The 20195-nt window shown below is 41.7% G+C and overlaps 1 protein-coding gene and 1 pseudogene across 1 annotated transcript; both read right to left on the reverse strand.

The window, feature by feature from the left end:
* Positions 1-6191: 6191 nt before the first annotated feature.
* On the reverse strand, positions 6192-7139 carry OR2AE1 (olfactory receptor family 2 subfamily AE member 1). The gene has a single exon (XM_055408835.2). It carries the CDS (start codon positions 7038-7040, stop codon positions 6192-6194), a length of 849 nt encoding a protein of 282 aa, XP_055264810.2. The 5' UTR covers positions 7041-7139.
* Positions 7140-10918: 3779 nt separating this feature from the next.
* Positions 10919-12340, reverse strand: LOC148773620 (large ribosomal subunit protein uL4 pseudogene; annotated as a pseudogene).
* Between the last annotated feature and the right edge of the window lie 7855 nt (positions 12341-20195).

Raw genomic sequence — 20195 nt, forward strand, 5'->3', positions numbered from 1 at the left:
CTGACTGTGGCTCAGATCATGAACTCCTTATTGCGAAGTTCAGACTTAAATTGAAGAAAGTAGGGAAAACCACTAGACCATTCAGATATGACCTCAATCAAATCCCTTATGATTATGCAGTGGAAGTGAGAAATAGATTTAAGGGACTAGATCTGATTGATAGAGTGCCTGATGAACTCTGGACGGAGGTTCGTGACATTGTACAGGAGACAGGGACCAAGACCATCCCCATGGAAAAGAAATGCAAAAGAGCGAAATGGCTGTCTGAGGAGGCCTTACAAATAGCTGTAAAAAGAAGAGAGGCGAAAAGCAAAGGAGAAAAGGAAAGATATAAGCATCTGAATGCAGAGTTCCAAAGAATAGCAAGGAGAGATAAGAAAGCCTTCCTCAGTGATCAATGCAAAGAAATAGAGGAAAACAACAGAATAGGAAAAACAAGAGACCTCTTCAAGAAAATTAGAGATTCCAAGGGAACTTTTCATGCAAAGATGGGCTCGATAAAGGACAGAAATGGTATGGACCTAACAGAAGCAGAAGATATTAAGAAGAGGTGGCAGGAATACACAGAAGAACTGTACAAAAAAGATCTTCACGACCAAGATAGTCACGATAATGTGATCACTGACCTAGAGCCAGACATCTTGGAATGTGAAGTCAAGTGGGCCTTAGAAAGCATCACTACGAACAAAGCTAGTGGAGGTGATGGAATTCCAGTTGAGCTATTTCAAGTCTTGAAAGATGATGCTGTGAAAGTGCTGCACTCAATATGCCAGCAGATTTGGAAAACTCAGCGCTGGCCACAGGACTGGAAGAGGTCAGTCTTCATTCCAATCCCAAAGAAAGGCAATGCCAAAGAATGCTCAAACTACCGCACAATTGCACTCATCTCACACGCTAGTAAAGTCATGCTCAAAATTCTCCAAGCCAGGCTTCAGCAGTATGTAAACCGTGAACTCCCAGATGTTCAAGCAGGTTTTAGAAAAGGCAGAGGCACCAGAGATCAAATTGCCAACATCCGCTGGATCATGGAGAAAGCAAGAGAGTTTCAGAAAAACATCTATTTCTGCTTCATTGACTATGCCAAAGCCTTTGACTGTGTGGATCACAATAAACTGTGGAACATTCTGAAAGAGATGGGAATCCCAGACCACCTGACCTGCCTCTTGAGAAACCTGTATGCAGGTCAGGAAGCAACAGTTAGAACCGGTCATGGAACAACAGACTGGTTCCAAATAGGAAAAGGAGTACGTCAAGGCTGTATATTGTCACCTTGCTTATTTAACTTATATGCAGAGTACATCATGAGGAACGCTGGGCTGGAAGAAGCACAAGCTGGAATCAAGATTGCTGGGAGAAATATCAATAACCTCAGATATGCAGATGACATTACCCTTATGGCAGAAAGTGAAGAGGAACTCAAAAGCCTCTTGATGAAAGTGAAAGAGGAGAGTGAAAAGGTTGGCTTGAAGCTCAACATTCAGAAAACAAAGCTCATGGCATCTGGTCCCATCACTTCATGGGAAATAGATGGAAAAACAGTGGAAACAGTGTCAGACTTTGTTTTTTTGGGCTCCAAAATCACTGCAGATGCTGATTGCAGCCATGAAATTAAAAGACGCTTGCTCCTTGGAAGGAAAGTTATGACCAACCTTGATAGTATATTAAAAAGCAGAGACATTACTTTGCCGACCAAGGTCCGTCTAGTCAAGGCAATGGTTTTTCCCGTGGTCATGTATGGATGTGAGAGTTGGACTGTGAAGAAAGCTGATCGCCGAAGAATCGATGCTTTTGAACTGTGGTGTTGGAGAAGACTCTTGAGAGTCCCTTATACTGCAAGGAGATCCAACCAGTCCATTCTAAAGGAGATCAATCCTGGATGTTCATTGGAGGGACTGATGCTAAAGCTGAAACTGCAATACTTTGGCCACCTCATGCGACGAGTTGACTCACTGGAAAAGACTCTGATGCTGGGAAAGGTTGGGGGCGGGAGGAGAAGGGGACGACGGAGAATGAGATGGCTGGATGGCATCACTGACTCTGTGGACATGAGTTTGAGTGTACTCCGGGAGTTGGTGATGGACAGGGAGGCCTGGCGTGCTGTGATTCATGGGGTCGCGGAGAGTCGGACACGACTGAGCGACTGAACTGAACTGAACTGAATGAATTTGGGGGGAAGATAACTTTTCAAGACAGAGATTTCACTTACTTGGATTTTTACCCAGAACTGGAATTCCTAGATCATAATATGGTTCTATTTTTAATTATTGAGGAACCTGAATATTTTTTCAATAGTAACTCTACCAATTTATATTCCCAAGATCCTGATGCTGGGAAAGATTGAGGGCAGGAGAAGGGGACAGCAGAGGAAGAGATGGTTGGATGGCATCACCAACTCAATGGACATGAGTTTCAGCAAACTCCGGGAGATAGGGAAGCCTGGCATGCTGCAGTCCATGGGGTTGAAAGAGTCAGATTCAACTTAGTGACTAAACAACAACAGGGCACAAGGATTCTCTTTTTCCCAAATCCTCCTCTGCAATTATCACTGTTCTTTTTAAGAAGAGCCATTCTCACAGGTGTGAGGTGATACCACATTGTGGTTTTGACTTGCATTTCCCTGATGATTAGGGATATTGAGCACATTTTCATATCCCTGTTGGCCATTTGTGTGTCTTCTTTGGAAAAAGTCTTTTCAATTCTTCAACCTATTTTTTAATCTGATTTTTGTGTGTGTGTTTTGGCTATTGAGTTGTGTGAGTTTCTGATATATTTTGAATATTAAGCCCATATCAGATAAATGATTTGTAAATATTTCCCCCATTCTCTAGGTTGACTTTACGTTTTTTGATGGTTTCCCTTTCTGTGAAGGGCTTCCCTGATAGCTCAGTTGGTAAAGAATCTGCCTGCAATGTAGGAGACCCCAGTTCGATTCTTGGGTTGGAAAGATCTGCTGGAGAAGGGATAGGCTACCCACTCCAGTATTCTTGGGCTTCCCTTGTGGCTTAGCTGGTAAAGAAGCCGCCTGCAATGGGGGAGACCTGGGTTTGATCCCTGGGTTGGGAAGATCCCCTGGAGAAGGGAAAGGCTACCCACTCCAGTATGGCCTGGAGAATTCCATGGACTATGGGATCACAAAGAATAGGACACGACTGAGCGACTTTCTCTTCATTTCACTTGCTGTGAAAATCTTTTGCTTTTTAGTTTAACATGGTCCTACTTGTTTCTTTTTGCTTTTGGTGCCATATCTGAAAAATATTGTCAAGACTGATATCAAGGAGTTTGTCCCTTATGTTTTCTTCCAGGAGTTTTGTAGTTTCAGGTCTTACTTTCAAGCCTTTAATCCTGTTTGAGATGATTTTCATAAATTATACACCAAATGATTTGTGAGGTTGAGCATCCTTTCATGTGCTTGTTGACCATTTGTATAACTTGTTTGGAAAAATGTCTTTTCAAGTCCTTTGCCCATGTTTAGGTTATTTTATTATGATTGTCTTTGAATTGTAGTCATTTTTGTATATTCTGGATGTTAACCTCTTATCATGAAGCTTTTCCCTTATGTTTTCTTCTAAGAAGAAAATAATAGTTTAATAGTTCTTACATTTACATATTTGTTATATTTTCACTTAATGCTTTGTATAGTGTAAGGTAAGGGTCTGGCTTTATGCTTTTGCATGTGGATATCCAGTTTTCACAGCACAATTATTGAAAAGATTGTCCTTTTCCCATTGAATGATCTTAGTATCCTTGATGATAATAATCTCATCGTATATATGAGGGTCTTTTTCTGAGGTGTCTATTCCATTCCATTGATCTATACATCCCTATATATGGTAGTATCACACTTTTTTGATAACCATAAATTTGTAGTAATTTTGAAATCAGAAAGTGTGAGTTTTCTAGTTTTAGTCTTTTCCAGGATTGTATTGGCTATTTGAGGTCCCTTGATTCCATATAAATTTTAGGATAGATATTTCTTTTTTTGAAAACAAAATGCCACTGAGATTTTGGTAAGTTTTGCCTTGGCTCTCTAGATAAGTTTGGGTAATAAAGAGGCCTTAACAATATAAATATTTCCAATCCATAAACATAGGATATCTTTCCATTTATTTACATACCTTTACCTTCTTTCAGCAGTGTTTGTTAGTTTTCAGTGTACAGATCTTTCACTTTCTTTGATAAGTTAATTCCTGAGTATTTTATTCTATTTGATTTCTACAGTAAGTGGGAAAAAGTTGGACCCTTACCTTACACCATTTTCAAAATTTAACTGGAAATATATAAAAAAACCTAATGTAAGAGCTAAAACTATGAAACTCTTAGAAGAAAGCACAGAGAGAAAATTTCATGACGTTGCATTTACAGTGTTTTCTTGGATATGACACAAATCCCAGGCAACAAAAATAAAAATAAATAAATGGGAATATATCAAAATTTTAAAGCATGTTCATCAAATGACACAATCAACAGAGTAAAAGGCAACCAACAGAATGACAGTGATATTTGTAAGCCCTATAGGGTTAATATCTAGAATATATCAAGAATAATTACAATTATAGAGTTAGATGGCATCATCAACTCAATGGACATGAGTCTGAGCAAACTCCAGGAGATAGTGAGGGACAGGGAAGCCTGGCATGCTGCAGTCTGTGGGGTCGCAAAGAGTTGGATATGACTAAGCAATTGAACAATGAACAACAGTAACCCTTCTCAAGGTGGGGTCATAATGCGCTATACTATTTCCCTTTGGCAGATGTTAGCATTACATGTGGAGAAGGTGATAGCACCCCACTCCAGTACTCTTGCCTGGAAAATCCCATGGGCGGAGGGGCCTGGTAGGTGCAGTCCATGGGGTCGGGAAGAGTCAGACACGACTGAGCGACTTCACTTTCACGCATGGAGAAGGAAATGGCAACCCACTCCAGTGTTCTTGCCTGGAGAATCCCAGGGACAGGGAGCCTGGTAGGCTGCCGTCTATGGGGTCTCACAGAGTCGCACACGACTAAAACGACTTAGCAGCAGCATTACATGAATAACCATCCATCAGCTTAGCTCAGATTGTTTCATTCCCAAATAATACTATAGCATTCTGGACAAGGTCATAGTTGTATGTGTGTAGAGAGTGGGGGTGGCCATAGCAGAAGAACAACCACTCTCTGTAACTAGGATTGTGAGCTAGCTGTTTATATCAGACCCTTGCGCCTTCAGGAACAACCCAGGCATCATTTCTCTGAAAATTCTCTCTACTTGATATTGGAGTGTTACAACACAAATCCAACCTTAGGGCTTTGTGTATAACATAGCACCCTACTCATGATGGGCAGCTCATCTTATTATAGAATGGCAAAAAGCTGTTTCTCAAAGAGAAAATACTTATGCATCAAAAATAGCATAACTTTGCTCTCAAGCATTAAGTATTTTTCTTCTGAAGACGGTCCCGGGACTGAATAACTAGTAGGAAAAACAAGATCTAGATATTTGTCTGTGGCTTTGGCATCCCTCAGCCCGCTAGACTCCAGGAAAGTTCACTGAGATGTCAAGTCTCTGCATCTACATGGGATTAATATGTGGCTATCTTTCATGTCACGTGAGATAGTAAAACAATCTAGGTCCCTTTCATTTATTAATCCATACAACAAGTAGTTATTGAGTACTTATTTCATGTCAGACTCTTCCTGGCATTGGTGAGACAACAGAAAACAAAGTATAACTCCTTACCCTCTTGAAAATTTCACTCTAGGAAGCAGACAGTAAGAATAGAGTGTTATGCAATATCAGGGAAGTATGATCATAAGGTAGGATCAGGGGATAAAGAGTGAAGAGGCTGCTTTAAATAGGCTCATCAGGGAGGCTTATTTGGGCAAGATTCCATTTGAAAAGAGATCAGAAGGAAAGAGTGTCTAGCACTGTGAAGACTTGATCTTTGTACTTCTCAGCCTCCGAAATGGTGAGAAATAATGTCTGTTGTCTAAGTCAGCCAGTCTTGGTACTGTTCTTAGAGCAGCCCAAATGGACTAAGAGTACTGTATGGGGCTTCAATGCATGAGAGCAAGTGAGAATACTGGAAATGTTTGTTAACCACTTCAATTTTGCAGTAGCCATCAAGGCTATGGACCCTTGAAAAAATCATTGCAGTTTACAGAGAACAATTTAAGGAGCTGATGGGGATTCCACTAATGTACTCAGGATAACTACTACACTTGCGACCTTTGAGTGATAAGTTCTCTCCCCAGCACCTTCCTCAAAGCCTTAGCTATATCCTTATTCCGGAGAGCATAAATCAGTGGATTCAATGTGGGAGTGATGATGCTATAGAACACAGAACCAACTTTGTCTTGCAGTGGAGTGCGCTGGGACCTGGGCCTCATATATGAGAAGATGCAAGCACCATACGAGAGGGAAACCACAGTAAAGTGAGAGCTGCAAGTGGCAAAGGCATTTCTCTTACTGCCAGCTGCACGCATCTGAATGACCCTGTGGAGGATGAAGACATAGGATGTAGAAATCAAGAGGATGGGGAGAAGGAGGAGGAAGAGGGTGCTGATGTACACTGTGGCCTCATACACAGTGATGTCTCCACATACCAACTTCAAAACAGCTGGAAACTCACAGTAGAAGTGGTGGATTTGTCGAGGCCCACAGAAAGGGAAGTGCATCAAGTTTGCCGTGTAAATTAGGGAATTCAGGGATGCTCCCAACCAAGACATGGCAGCCATCGTTAGTGTCACCTTTCTGTTCATGAGAACGGTGTAGCGCAGAGGATGACAGATGGCAACATAGCGGTCATAGGACATGAATGCTAGGAGAAGACACTCCGCACCTCCCAGAGTCAGATAGAGGAAGTGCTGGGTCGCACAGCCCACAAAGGAGATGGACTTCTGGCCAGATAGGTAGTTGGTCGCCATCTTGGGGATGGTGGTAGAGATGTCCATGAGGGAGAGCTGGCTGAGGAGGAGGTACATGGGTGTGTGAAGCCGGGGGTCAGCACAGATGAGGAGAAGGGTGAGGGTGTTGCCACTCACAGCAATCAGGAAGACCACCATGGTCAAGGAGAAAAGGAAAAGGTGGGCAAGAGAGTCATCAAAGAGCCCTTCCAGGACGAAGTCTGCCAGAGAGGATTGATTCCTCTGCCATGTCTCCCCTTCCTCAGCCCCTGGGAAACAGGAAGTGGAGATGAAATGTGATATCAGAAATACTGGGGTTCATCCAACCTGACAATAAGCCTCTTTCGATCTACAAAAGAATTTTGAAGAATAATATTTTTCTAGTTCTAATTATTCAACAGCTCTAATTATTGAAATTTCTCTTTTTTAAAAAAAGAGAACTTCAAATCTCAGCTCACAAATATGATCCCTCTGAAATTTCAGAATACCTAGACTATATTAGTGCTAGACTTCTAAACAAGTCTCTCCTGATTAAGGAAGACATATACATTTATATGTGTATATATACATATGTTCTTTTTTAAGTATATATACTTTATAGATACACTCTAAATTTTATATATGATATATTTATATACAGATCTTTTCTTACATCAGTCAGGGTTTAACCAGAAAAGCTGAACCACCAAGAAATTTACATACATATACATTTAATGGATTGTATAGAAATTTGGCCTTACTTGACAGTGAAAGCTGGTTAAGCAGTCTATGTAAAGCTATCACCTTTCTATCTGATTCTAGAACTTGAACTCCATGAGGCAAGCAGTCAGGAAGGGAAGATGGGTATAAAAGTGTGGTAGCTCAAGGTCAGGCTGGAACCAACCAACATGACATAAATCCCACAAGGGCAGACTGAAACGCATGTCATTCTTGGTGCCTCTGGAATTGGTGACATGGTTTCTCTTGCACAAGCTGGAGGCCTGCTTAACAAGGCTAAACGCACAGTCCTGGCCCCAAAGTCAGAGAAGTTAGAGAAAGATTCAAGGGAAGACACAGTAAGTGCTGCTCCACAGCTGCCTCACACCAGTGAGGGGAGTCAGCACATCAGCAACAACAGATCCTCCCCCCTGCCCTCTAAATCTTCCTGAGAATCTCTTGGGTAGCCCACCTTAACCAGAAACTCACAGCAATAGGAATTCTAGTAAATGTAGTTCATTCTAGCCAAGAAGACACATTATAAAACCCAAGAGTTCATCTTCAGTATATTTGGCAAACATATACTCAACATATCTCCTTAAAAGACACATAATCCCCAAATAAGCACAACAAAGCCATCCTTCTGCCTCATGTAACTATCCTGCACCATCAAAAATATGCAAATATTCACAGCAAAGCAAGGAAGAAAGATCCACCACTGTGGCCCACAAAATGAGTCCTCCTTTCCGACTGCTAACCTCTTCTGCGGGTGCCGGCCTTCCTTCTCACTCGGTCTATTCACGCCAATGGACTCACAGATTTGCCATAGCAGCATGGACAGAGGCTCTACATGGGCTCAGCAACATGGACTTGTACTCACCACGGCCAGTCTAGCCACCACTGAGTGCCCACCTGCCAAGAGAGACCCAGCACTGAGCCCCTGACATGACATCATCCCATAGTGCTATCAGACACTTGTGATAGGCTGATTACACTGGATAGCTTCCATTACTGAAGGGCCTTTACTTGTTTCTTACTGGAGTTGACACTTCAGATATGGATTTGCCTCCCTTCCCTACAGCACTGCTGCCAAAACTACCACCTGCAGATATACACAATGCTCTGTTCACCATATTATTCCATGAAGTAATGTTATTACTACTGAATAAGGAGCTCATTTTGCAGCAAATGAAATGTGGGGATGGGCCCATGCTGAAGGAATCCATTGGTCTATCTCCAGCATCCTGAGACAATTGACCTAACAGACTTCTAAAGACTCTACAGCAACTGGTAGTTGACAGCACCTCATATTGCTGGGGCATTGTCCTCTAAGATGTGGTGTATGTTCTAAATTTCTGTATCAATTTATGGTGCTGTTTCTCCTGTTGCAACAGTTCGTGGGACCAGAAATCAAGAGGTGGAAATGGGAGTGAGTCCCCCACTGTACCATTTATAACTGGGATCCACTGCCAAAATTTTTACTGTCACACATTTAGGCTCTACCAGTTACAAAGGAAGGAATTCCTTCATCAGGCAACACAATTTCATTTACTGAGAGCTGAGACTGCCATTTTGGACTCTTCTTATCACTGAATCAACAAGCAAAGAAAGTTACTCTGTTAGTAGTTGTGATAAATCCTGACTAGCAAGGGAAAACTGAGTTGCTACTACATGAGAATAAGGAGGAACAAGTCTGGAATTCAGATTTTCTAGGGTGCTGGGAAGTCCCATGGATGGAGGAGCCTGGTAGGCTGCAGTCCATGGGGTCGCTAAGAGTCAGACACGACTGAGCGACTTCACTTTCACTTTTCATTTTCACGCATTGGAGAAGGAAATGGCAACCCACTCCAGTGTTCTTGCCTGGAGAATCCCAGGGACGGGGGAGCCTGGTGGGCTGCCGTCTATGGGGTCGCACAGAGTCGGACACGACTGAAGTGACTTAGCAGCAGCAGCAGCAGCAGCAGGGTGCACTCTGTACTCAAATGTCCAGTGATGAAAATCAGTGGAAAATCACAACAACCCAATTCAGACAAGACTGCTAATGACCCAGATCCTTCAGGAGTGAAGGTTAGGGTTGCTCTCCCACCCAACAAGTAACCGTGACCCACTGAAGACAAAGGGAATATGAAATGGGTAGTGAAAGAAGGTATTTAGAAAAACCAGCCATGACTGTGTGAGCAGCTGTAGAATGAAAACTTGAAATATTATAGGCATTTCTTATTGATATGGGAATATTTTATGTATAGATATATTTACCAATCATTTCTATTTATTCCACTCAGTCATCCCTTTGTCTAACATAAGATATATTAATATGGTTAGCTTCATATCTCAGTATTTAAGTTACAGGACATAAAAGGGGAGTATGAATTAGGAGTAAAATTAATTTCACCTTTTTTATGGGAAAAAGGTTAGTGTGTTTTATATATTCATCTTGGGAGAGGGTTACGTGTTTTTTGGTTGTACACGGGCTAGTTGCATCCAGGTTGGTGGAAGGGTACATTGATATTGTCTTTATTTGAAGATTAAGTATAGTTTAAAGAGAGGTGCATGGGTGCCAAGGTGACACATAACAAACCCACCATAATTATGTATTTGAAAACAGGAAAGATATGACCTAGGAAAACCTGAGATCATGAAAATTACAAATCAGGCTGATAAAACTAGGATTATAACATTTAATCAGCCAAATTTCCCAATCAGCCCTTTACCTAATTCTCCCATGAATACTGATCAGAATGAGAGCTCGATCTCCACGGTGAAAGTGAACATTTAAAAAAAATACTCTAAATTGATCCCCAAATACCCACCCTATCCCTCTTTGTGTTTTTCCTTCTAAGCCTCTTCCTGGATCTTCATGTATTCCAGATTACTTACTTTTTAGAGTGAAGAACTCAGGACTGAATGTATTCTTCTGGGTGTAATTTGGCCGGTAATCTCTCTCCATTTCATGCAGCAGAGGAGCATCTTTAGGGCTGTAGCCTTACGCTGTTATTTCAAACTCAGCTTCCTGTGGTCTGAGAGCCCAGTGTTCCCCACATTCCCTCCCATCAGCACATCCATACATTTCCCTTTACTTAGGGATCCATATACTTCCCTCTTTCCTCATTAGTTTCTATCTTTCTCTGTAAATCTCCATAGCATAATAAATTTTCCCATCGTCTGATTCATGTCTCCCTTCCTCCCATAGGAACTTCACTAGTAGTTTCCCTAGTCTGATTTGTGTCCCTCAAGAGACTCTTCTCTGCCTTCTCAGGCTGCTTTCCTCATGGAATCACCGATTGTCACCGTGTAACTTGAGGGTTCCAGTAATATGCTGGCAATGCCAGAGGATGCCTTAGTTTCATTTTTTTTTTTTTTCTCATTGCCTCTTTGTTCAGGTCTTTATTCAAAATTAGCTGTGCAAAATGATTTGGCATTTATGGAATAAACACATTTAAGTTTATGCAGCAGCCTTCTTTTCCTCTGAGGTGGGTTTCTTTTCTGTGGGCTTCTTTTCAGCTGCTGGTTTCTTGGTCCCTGCAGCCTTTTTTCCCACCACAGGCTTCTTCGGCTTCTTATCGCCAACAGCCTTCTTTTCTTTGTTTCTCACCACAGGCTTCTTGCCTTGAACCCCCTTCTGACCTGATTTGGCTTCTAGTGCTGCTGCCGCCTTATCCATGCGGATTTTGTGGTTCTTGGCCTGTCGAAGAATGGTGTTCCGGCGCATGGTCTTTGCATATGGGTTAAGCTTCAACATGATTCTCAGGTTATTCAGTGGGTTCTTCTTCAGGACTCTGCGATGAATCTTCTTACGTGGTGCTCGGAGTGCTCTTTGGATTTCTGGGCTTTTTAAGATTCGGCTAAGGTCTGTATTGAGCATCTTGTGCATGGGGAGGTTGTAGTTACTCTTGAGGGAGGCTGCTTTACGCCAAGTACCATACAGCTCATCTAACTTTCGGAAAGCACTTTCAGTCCAAATGCAGAAACGTCCCACATGACCACCAGGAGCAAGTTTCAAAATGTTCAGCTTGCTTACATTAACCAGAGTAATTCCAGGGATGTTTCTGAAGGCCTTGATGATACCATTGTCCTCATTATACATGATGCAGGGTCCCCTGCGCTGGATACGGCGACGGTTTCTCATTTTGCCTTTGCCAGCTCTCATTCGCTGAGAGGCATAGACCTTTTTGATATCATTCCAGGCTTTAAGTTTCTTCAGAAGCAAAACAGCCTCCTTGGTCTTCTTGTAGCCTTCAACTTTATCTTCCACCACCAAAGGAAGTTCAGGAACTTCCTCTATACGATGACCTTTAGACATGACCAGCGCCGGTAAGGCTGAGGCAGCCAGTGCAGAGCAGATGGCGTATCGCTTCTGCGTTGAATTCACTCTGCGGTGCCAACGTCGCCAGGTCTTGGTTGGTGCAAACATGCGGCCCCCACGACACATATTTCCAAAAGCACCCTGACCAGAACGGTGAGTCCCGCCACCTCGAACCCTGGGAATTCGAGCCACAGCTCTGCCGGTACCCCAAGACTCAGCACTGGTTTGATGACCTGCTAATTCACTGACAGCATAGGGCTGTCTGTTGTTTTTGCGCAAGTTGGTGTGAACAAAGTTAACAATATCAGGCCGAATGGGAGCCTTAAACACAGCAGGCAAAGTGACATTTTTGCCAGAGGACTCCCCCTTTTCGGAGTACACTGATATCAGTGGACGAGCACACGCCATGGCGGGGAGAGGAGAAGGCCACGCTCCTCTCAACCCGGCGGCTCCCACAGGAAAAGCCAGAGGATGCCTTAGTTTCAAATAAAGATTTCTTGTGGGGAACACAAGTACAGTAGTGAAATAGAGGATGTAGAATAGTTCCACACTGACACCCAAGTTAGCTACTAAACATCCAAACAGGTCCTTTCAGAGATGTTCACCAGATTCCCATCATAACTTAAAACTGCTGTTTACTGAGGAATAGCATAGAGGATTGCAGAAGGAAATGGCACCCCACTCCGGTACTCTTGCTGGGAAAATCCCAGGGATGGGGGAGCCTGGTGGGCTGCCGTCTATGGGGTCGCACAGAGTTGGACACAACTGCAGCGACTTAGCAGCAGCAGCAGCATAGAGGATATCATCTACACAGTCTGTTGTTTACACTAATTCCTTTAATGACAGAGCATCAGCAGGAGCAAGACAGTATGTAATTCTGGAACGCTTTTGCAAAATGTGTTCAGATTTTAAACTCCATCATCATGCATCATGACCAATTAAGTAACTAAACTTTTCTTTAATCTGTTAGTTGAGCCTTTGAATCATGCATATGCTTTCTCTGCCTCCAAACATATGAGCCACCTCTCCATCCAAAGATAGCAATGAGCACTTGAATCATAACAATTTACATTAATGTTTCCTGGTTAAGAAGCTATACTTAATACCAACGTAATCATCAGTGAGTTCAAAGTCAAAAGAAAAATCTGTTTTGGATTTCATGCTCTATTGGCTCATTCAAGGCACTCTCTTCTTAGCTTTACACCACCTTTCCCATTTAATGAAGTAAGAATCTGGCTCTAGCACTGGTGTTTTGAGAATAAGCCCCTTCCTGATGACATGACGTTTCCTCAGCAGGAATCATAACAGCTGGAATGAGCCTGAGATGAGCCAATCGTGAAGAAAGAGGAGCATCATCTGTGAGAAATAAAACCTCCCTAAACCCAGAGGATCTATGTCAGCGGAGGCAAATGGGGGACACTAAGTACATGGCATCAAGGATTCCCACCCAAAGGACAAATCTCTTCTGGAAACCATTACTTGGGATGCCAATTAGGCTTGCATTGAGCATGAGATAAGCATTCCCGAAGGGCTTTGCTTGAAGTTTGTTTGTAGGGGTCAGGGGACCGGGATATTTTGAGGTCTGTGGCTCAGAAGATAACATGGGAATTTCATCTCCAAGGGCCAGTTAACCATGGAGAGAAACAGTTCCTAGAGTCCCTGGTTTGTTTTACCATCTTGAAACCCAGCCTCTCTCGCCCCTTTCCATCCAACCCTTTGGAGAAAACAATCTGAGAAAGATCTAGTCCCTGTTGCCCACAGGACCCAGTGGAGGGTTTCCCCATGTGCCATACCACAGGAGAAAAGGTAAGGAACGGAGAGTGGTGATTACGAGTAGCACTTCCCTTCCTCGCTGCTGGTCACTCTCCAGTTATTTAGACTGCATCGGTATAACATGTGGAAAGACTTCAGATACAGAATTTTGTGAAGTGGTGTAGCTATACGTCTCCTCCTCACGTACTCCCATCCCAGCTATGCCCTCCTATTCCTCTCCACTACCGTTACCATTAGAGGTAAAGGATCGATTGAGACATCTGTTTTTCTCTTTCTCAGCTCAGATACTGAAATGTCTTATTTCACCAAGTTCATCTTGTTTATTCTTTGAGTAGGAAACGGCAACCCACTCCAGTGTTCTTGCCTGGAGAATCCCAGGGACTGGGGAGCCTGGTGGGCTTCCGTCTATGGGGTCACACAGAGTCGGACACGACTGAAGTGACTTAGCAGTAGCAGATTCACTGTATCACCACTTTCTTCAGAACTTCTGCCCAAGGATTTACTTGGTGCTCTCATTCTTACGAGCATATAATATCCTTCTAGTTAAAGTAATTATAGCATTTATGTATTGATTTATTGACCAATATTTGATGATCATCTGCTAAGTTCCAAGCACTGTGTTGTGTACAGTGACAAACAAGCAAGCATGCTCTCTTCCCCCATGAGACCTAGAGAACAAATAAGTAAACAAACATACTACATCATGTTGGCTTAACGGTTTGTATCATTCAACAGTCTTCAAATACCAATGACATTAAAACAAAACTTACACTATCTTAAGGGAAAGTTGTGGGATCACAGCAGTGAATGGGATAGAACTAATCTCTGCATCAGCTAGAGCCAGTTACTTGAATCATGTCAATGCCTTCTTTTTCCATCTTTCATCTTGGCTTGGGTCTCTGATCTCATTCTCTCAGACATTTTTAGATAGGGAGTACCCATACAGGTGGAAGCTCTCATGCCATACTTTTAGCTTGAAATCCAATACTCCTCCACCTCCAAATGAGAAAACTCCAGGGAAGAAATCTGTCCTACAGTTTAGCCCTGTGGCCACCCCCTTGGAGCAATCACTCTGTGTCAGAGCCTGCAGTAAAAGGACAGACCTCCCTGGCACAGGTGCCTATCTCTTGCAGTGGTTGGAGAGGTAGGGTGGTGATAGAACAAGGAAAACAGAGATTTGGAATGGAGCAGTATTACAAAGAAAGTGTGGTTGTGAAGGGGTGACGTTAGAAGTAGGGAAGGAGAGTGTGAAAGATGAAACAATGCATATCCATTGCTAAATGATGATAAAGAAGCATTTACTATGCTACAGTAAAACAGCGAGATCACTGTCAAAAACTGGGTCCCAAGGGGAAGCCTCTTTTTAAAACGGCGTCTAAGCTGAGATCTCTACATTGAGATAAGGATTATCCAGAAAAGTGAAGGTAAAAAGAGATCCAGATAAACTCAAAGATGTACCAAATCCTTAAGTTGAAAAAAAATCTTGATGTAATTAAGGAGCTGAAAAGAAGCCAGTATGACAGTAGATGCAATTGCAGAGCAAAGTAGGAGATGCCACGATAGATACAAGCATGAGGAGAAGGGGGAAGGAAGAGAGGGAGGGGAGAGGGGAGAGGGGAGGAAGCAAGGAAGCTAGAAAAACCAAAGAAATGGAGCGGGAGGGAGGAGGAAGGAAGAGAAGGAGAAAGGAAGGAAAAAAAGCAACATCCAGTAAATTTTACTCAAAAAAAAATGTGAGTTCTTAAAGTAGTTCTTTAGTAAGGAAGCATCAAGATACAAGATAGAACCACTCAAAGCTGGGGAAAAGAACTGCTTTGACCTGGACCTAAGCCAGGCCAGGAATAGTGCCTTTTCCCACCAGCCAAACTGGAAAACCAGTTTGGAGTACTGGGTGTAATCCTCAGAAGAGCCTTGCCTCAGTGGTGAGGAATAATTCAACCTAGACTAAACCCTGTTGTGGTTCTACTTAACAAATCCCAGAAGCAAAACCGAAAACGATCAGATTCCCAATAACTGCATTCCAAAAATTAAAAAAGCTCAAGAATATTTTTAGGAATGCAAAAATATCTAACACACAAGATAAATTTCACAATGTCTAGCATTCAATAAAAAAATAATAATAATAACCAGGCTTGCAATTAAACATAATGAATAGAAAAAATCAGTGACTTGAAGTCTACTCAGAATTGATACTCAATAGACAATTTGAAGTATTCTATTGACTATATTGATTAGATCAGACAGAACCCTGGTGGTCTAGTGGTTAGGAGTCCAGGCTTTCACTGCTATGGCCCCAGGTTCAATCCCTGGTTAAGGAACTGAGATCCTGCAAGCTACAGGACACAACCAAAAGAAAAAAAGACAAAGACATTAAATAATTTATTACAACATATTCCATACATTCAAAATGACAGAAGAAAGATTCAGTTCAGTTCAGTCGCTCAGTCGTGTCCGACTCTCCGCGACCCCATGAACCACAGCACGCCAGGCCTCCCTGTCCATCACCAACTCCCGGAGTTCACTCAAACTCATGTCCACAGAGTCGGTGATGCTATCCAGCCATCTCATTCTCCGTCGTCGCCTTCTCCTCCCGCCCCCAACCTTTCCCAGCATCAGAGTCTTTTCCAGTGAGTCAACTCGTCGCATGAGGTGGCCAAAGTATTGCAGTTTCAGCTTTAGCATCAGTCCCTCCAATGAACATCCAGGATTGATCTCCTTTAGAATGGACTGGTTGGATCTCCTTGCAGTATAAGGGACTCTCAAGAGTCTTCTCCAACACCACAGATCAAAAGCATCGATTCTTCGGCGATCAGCCTTCTTCACAGTCCAACTCTCACATCCATACATGACCACGGGAAAAACCATTGCCTTGACTAGACGGACCTTGGTTGGCAAAGTAATGTCTCTGCTTTTTAATATACTATCAAGGTTGGTCATAACTTTCCTTCCAAGGAGCAAGCGTCTTTTAATTTCATGGCTGCAATCAGCATCTGCAGTGATTTTGGAGCCCAAAAAAATAAAGTCTGACACTGTTTCCACTGTTTTTCCATCTATTTCCCATGAAGTGATGGGACCAGATGCCATGATCTTTGATTTCTGAATGTTGAGCTTCAAGCCAACCTTTTCACTCTCCTCTTTCACTTTCATCAAGAGGCTTTTGAGTTCCTCTTCCCTTTCTGCCATAAGGGTGGTGTCATCTGCATATCTGAGGTTATTGATATTTCTCCCGGAAATCTTGATTCCAGCTTGTGCTTCTTCCAGCCCAGCGTTCCTCATGATGTATTCTGCATATAAGTTAAATAAGCAAGGTGACAATATACAACCTTGACGTACACCTTTTCCTATTTGGAACCAGTCTGTTGTTCCATGTCCAGTTCTAACTGTTGCTTCCTGACCTGCATACAGGTTTCTCAAGAGGCAGGTCAGGTGGTCTGGGATTCCCATCTCTTTCAGAATGTTCCACAGTTTATTGTGATCCACACAGTCAAAGGCTTTGGCATAGTCAATGAAGCAGAAATAGATATTTTTCTGAAACTCTCTTGCTTTCTCCATGATCCAGCGGATGTTGGCAATTTGATCTCTGGTGCCTCTGCCTTTTCTAAAACCTGCTTAAACATCTGGGAGTTCACGGTTTACATACTGCTGAAGCCTGGCTTGGAGAATTTTGAGCATGACTTTACTAGCATGTGAGATGAGTGCAATTGTGCGGTAGTTTGAGCATTCTTTGGCATTGCCTTTCTTTGGGATTGGAATGAAGACTGACCTCTTCCATTCCTGTGGCCAGCGCTGAGTTTTCCAAATCTGCTGGCATATTGAGTGCAGCACTTTCACAGCATCATCTTTCAAGACTTGAAATAGCTCAACTGGAATTCCATCACCTCCACTAGCTTTGTTCGTAGTGATGCTTTCTAAGGCCCACTTGACTTCACATTCCAAGATGTCTGGCTCTAGGTCAGTGATCACATTATCGTGACTATCTTGGTCGTGAAGATCTTTTTTGTACAGTTCTTCTGTGTATTCCTGCCACCTCTTCTTAATATCTTCTGCTTCTGTTAGGTCCATACCATTTCTGTCCTTTATCGAGCCCATGTTTGCATGAAATGTTCCCTTGGAATCTCTAATTTTCTTGAAGAGGTCTCTTGTTTTTCCTATTCTGTTGTTTTCCTCTATTTCTTTGCATTGATCGCTGAGGAAGGCTTTCTTATCTCTCCTTGCTATTCTTTGGAACTCTGCATTCAGATGCTTATATCTTTCCTTTTCTCCTTTGCTTTTCACCTCTCTTCTTTTCACAGCTATTTGTAAGGCCTCCTCAGACAGCCATTTCACTCTTCTGCATTTCTTTTCCATGGGGATGGTCTTGGTCCCTGTCTCCTGTACAATGTCACGAACCTCCGTCCAGAGTTCATCAGGCACTCTATCAATCAGATCTAGTCCCTTAAATCTATTTCTTACTTCCACTGTATAATCATAAGGGATTTGATTGAGGTCATATCTGAATGGTCTAGTGGTTTTCCCTACTTTCTTCAATTTAAGTCTGAATTTGGCAATAAGGAGTTCATGATCTGAGCCACAGTCAGCTCCTGGTCTTGTTTTCGCTAACTGTATACAGCTTCTCCATCTTTGGTTGCAAAGAATATAATCAATCTGATTTCAGTGTTGACCATCTGGTGATGTCCATGTGTAGAGTCTTCTCTTGTGTTGATTAAATATGTTAATAAAGACATTTTAAGGAAGATAAAACAGAAGCGCGCACACACACGACTTTCTAGAGTTGACAGCTACAATGTCGGAAATGAAAAACACATTAGAGGATCAGCATCAGACAGGACATTGCAAAAGGAAATATTGATGCATAAAGACATAGCAATAGAAACTATAAGAAATGAAATGATAGGAAAAAAACTAAAAATTTAATGAAAAGGGTATCTGTGAGCTTTAAGACAACCTCAAATGGCCTAATAAATATATCTATAATTGGAGTATTGAAAGAGAGGAGAAGGGACAGAGAAAATATTTGAAGAAATAATAAACACTATTCATTAACTAGACCTAATTGAGAACATCCCATTCAACAAAAGAATAATGAACACCTTTCAAGTGCATATGAAACATTCATCAAGATACATCCTGTCACAAGAGGCAGGATTTCCTTTAAGGCTGAATAATATTTCATTGTATGTGCATGCCACACTTTCTTTATCCATAATAATGGACATTTGGGTTGCGCCCATGTCCCAACTATTGTAAATAATGCTGCAGTGAGCATGTGAATGCAGGTTTATCTTTGAGGTGCTGATTTCAGGTCTTTTGGACGTAGAGTCAGAAGTGGAATTGCTAGCTCATATGGCAGTTCTATTTTTACTTTTTTGAGGAAACTCTATTCTGTTTGTCATAATCTTTTATTCTCTTGATAATAGCCATCCAAACAAGTGTGAGTTTTGTGGTTTTGATGTGCATTTCCCTGATGATTGTTCGTGTTGAGCTCCTTTTCTTGTAAATGGTTTCTGGAAAAATGTCTTCTTCAGAAAAATGTCTCTTCAGATCTTTTGCCCATCCTTAACAAGATTATTTAATTTTGGGTATTGAGTTGTAGGAATCCCTTATATATTTTGGTTATTACCTGGCGGGCTACAGTCCATGGGGTCACAGAGAATTGGACATGACTGAGTGACTGAGCACAATCCTTTATCAGATTGTGGTTTAAAAATATTCTTTGGAAAAAAATCTCTTCAGATCTTTTGCCCATCCTTAATAAGGTCATTTATTTAATCTTGTCTTTGAGTTGTAGGAATTTCTTATATATTTTGGTTATTAATCCTTTATCAGATTATGGTTCCAAAATATCTTTTCTTGTTCGGGAGGTTGCCTTTTCATTTTGTTAATTCCTTTGCTGTGCAGAAGCTTTTTAGTTTGATATAATCTTGCTTATTTTTGCTCTTGTTGCCTGTGCTTTTTGGTGTCATACTCAAGAAATCATTGCCAAAGCCAATTTCAAGCTTTGTCTCTATCCTTCTAGAATTTTTATCTTTGTGGGGATCTTACATTTAATTACTTAAGCCATTTTTAGTTGATTTTTGTGTGTGGTCTATGATAAGGACTTGATTTCTTTATGTTTATATCCAGTTTTCCAAAAACTACTTACTGAAAAGACTTATAATTTTCTCCACTGGATTGAAAAATAGTTAACCAAAGTGTCAAATTTAAAATTATTTGTAAACTAGTTATAGCTCTTTAAATATCCAATAACTGAAATAAAGTAAAAGTTTAAAGTATTTTATTAAGCCAAAAGAAGGCAGGAAAATAGTAATAGAGAAAAAACAAAAAGGAAAAACTTGTTTTTAATTTTTATTTTTGGCTGCACTGCACAGCATGTAGGATCTTAGTTTCCCAACCAGGGACTGAACCCGGGCCCCCTGAATTGGGAGCACAGAGTCTTAACCACTGAACCACCAGGGAAGTCCTGGAAAAAAAGAAAACTTTTTAAAGCAAATTAAAAAATATCAATTTTCATTAAGTGAAGCCTAAAACGTCTCTCACTACCC

This window comes from Moschus berezovskii, chromosome 27 (assembly GCF_049115385.1).
Source record: "Moschus berezovskii isolate FMDL1 chromosome 27, NW_MosBer_1.0, whole genome shotgun sequence".
Classification (NCBI taxonomy): domain Eukaryota; kingdom Metazoa; phylum Chordata; class Mammalia; order Artiodactyla; family Moschidae; genus Moschus; species Moschus berezovskii.

Bases quoted from the DNA above. Each gene is read 5' to 3' on its own strand.
- OR2AE1 (XM_055408835.2), bottom strand. From the start codon at position 7,040: ATGGTGGTCTTCCTGATTGCTGTGAGTGGCAACACCCTCACCCTTCTC.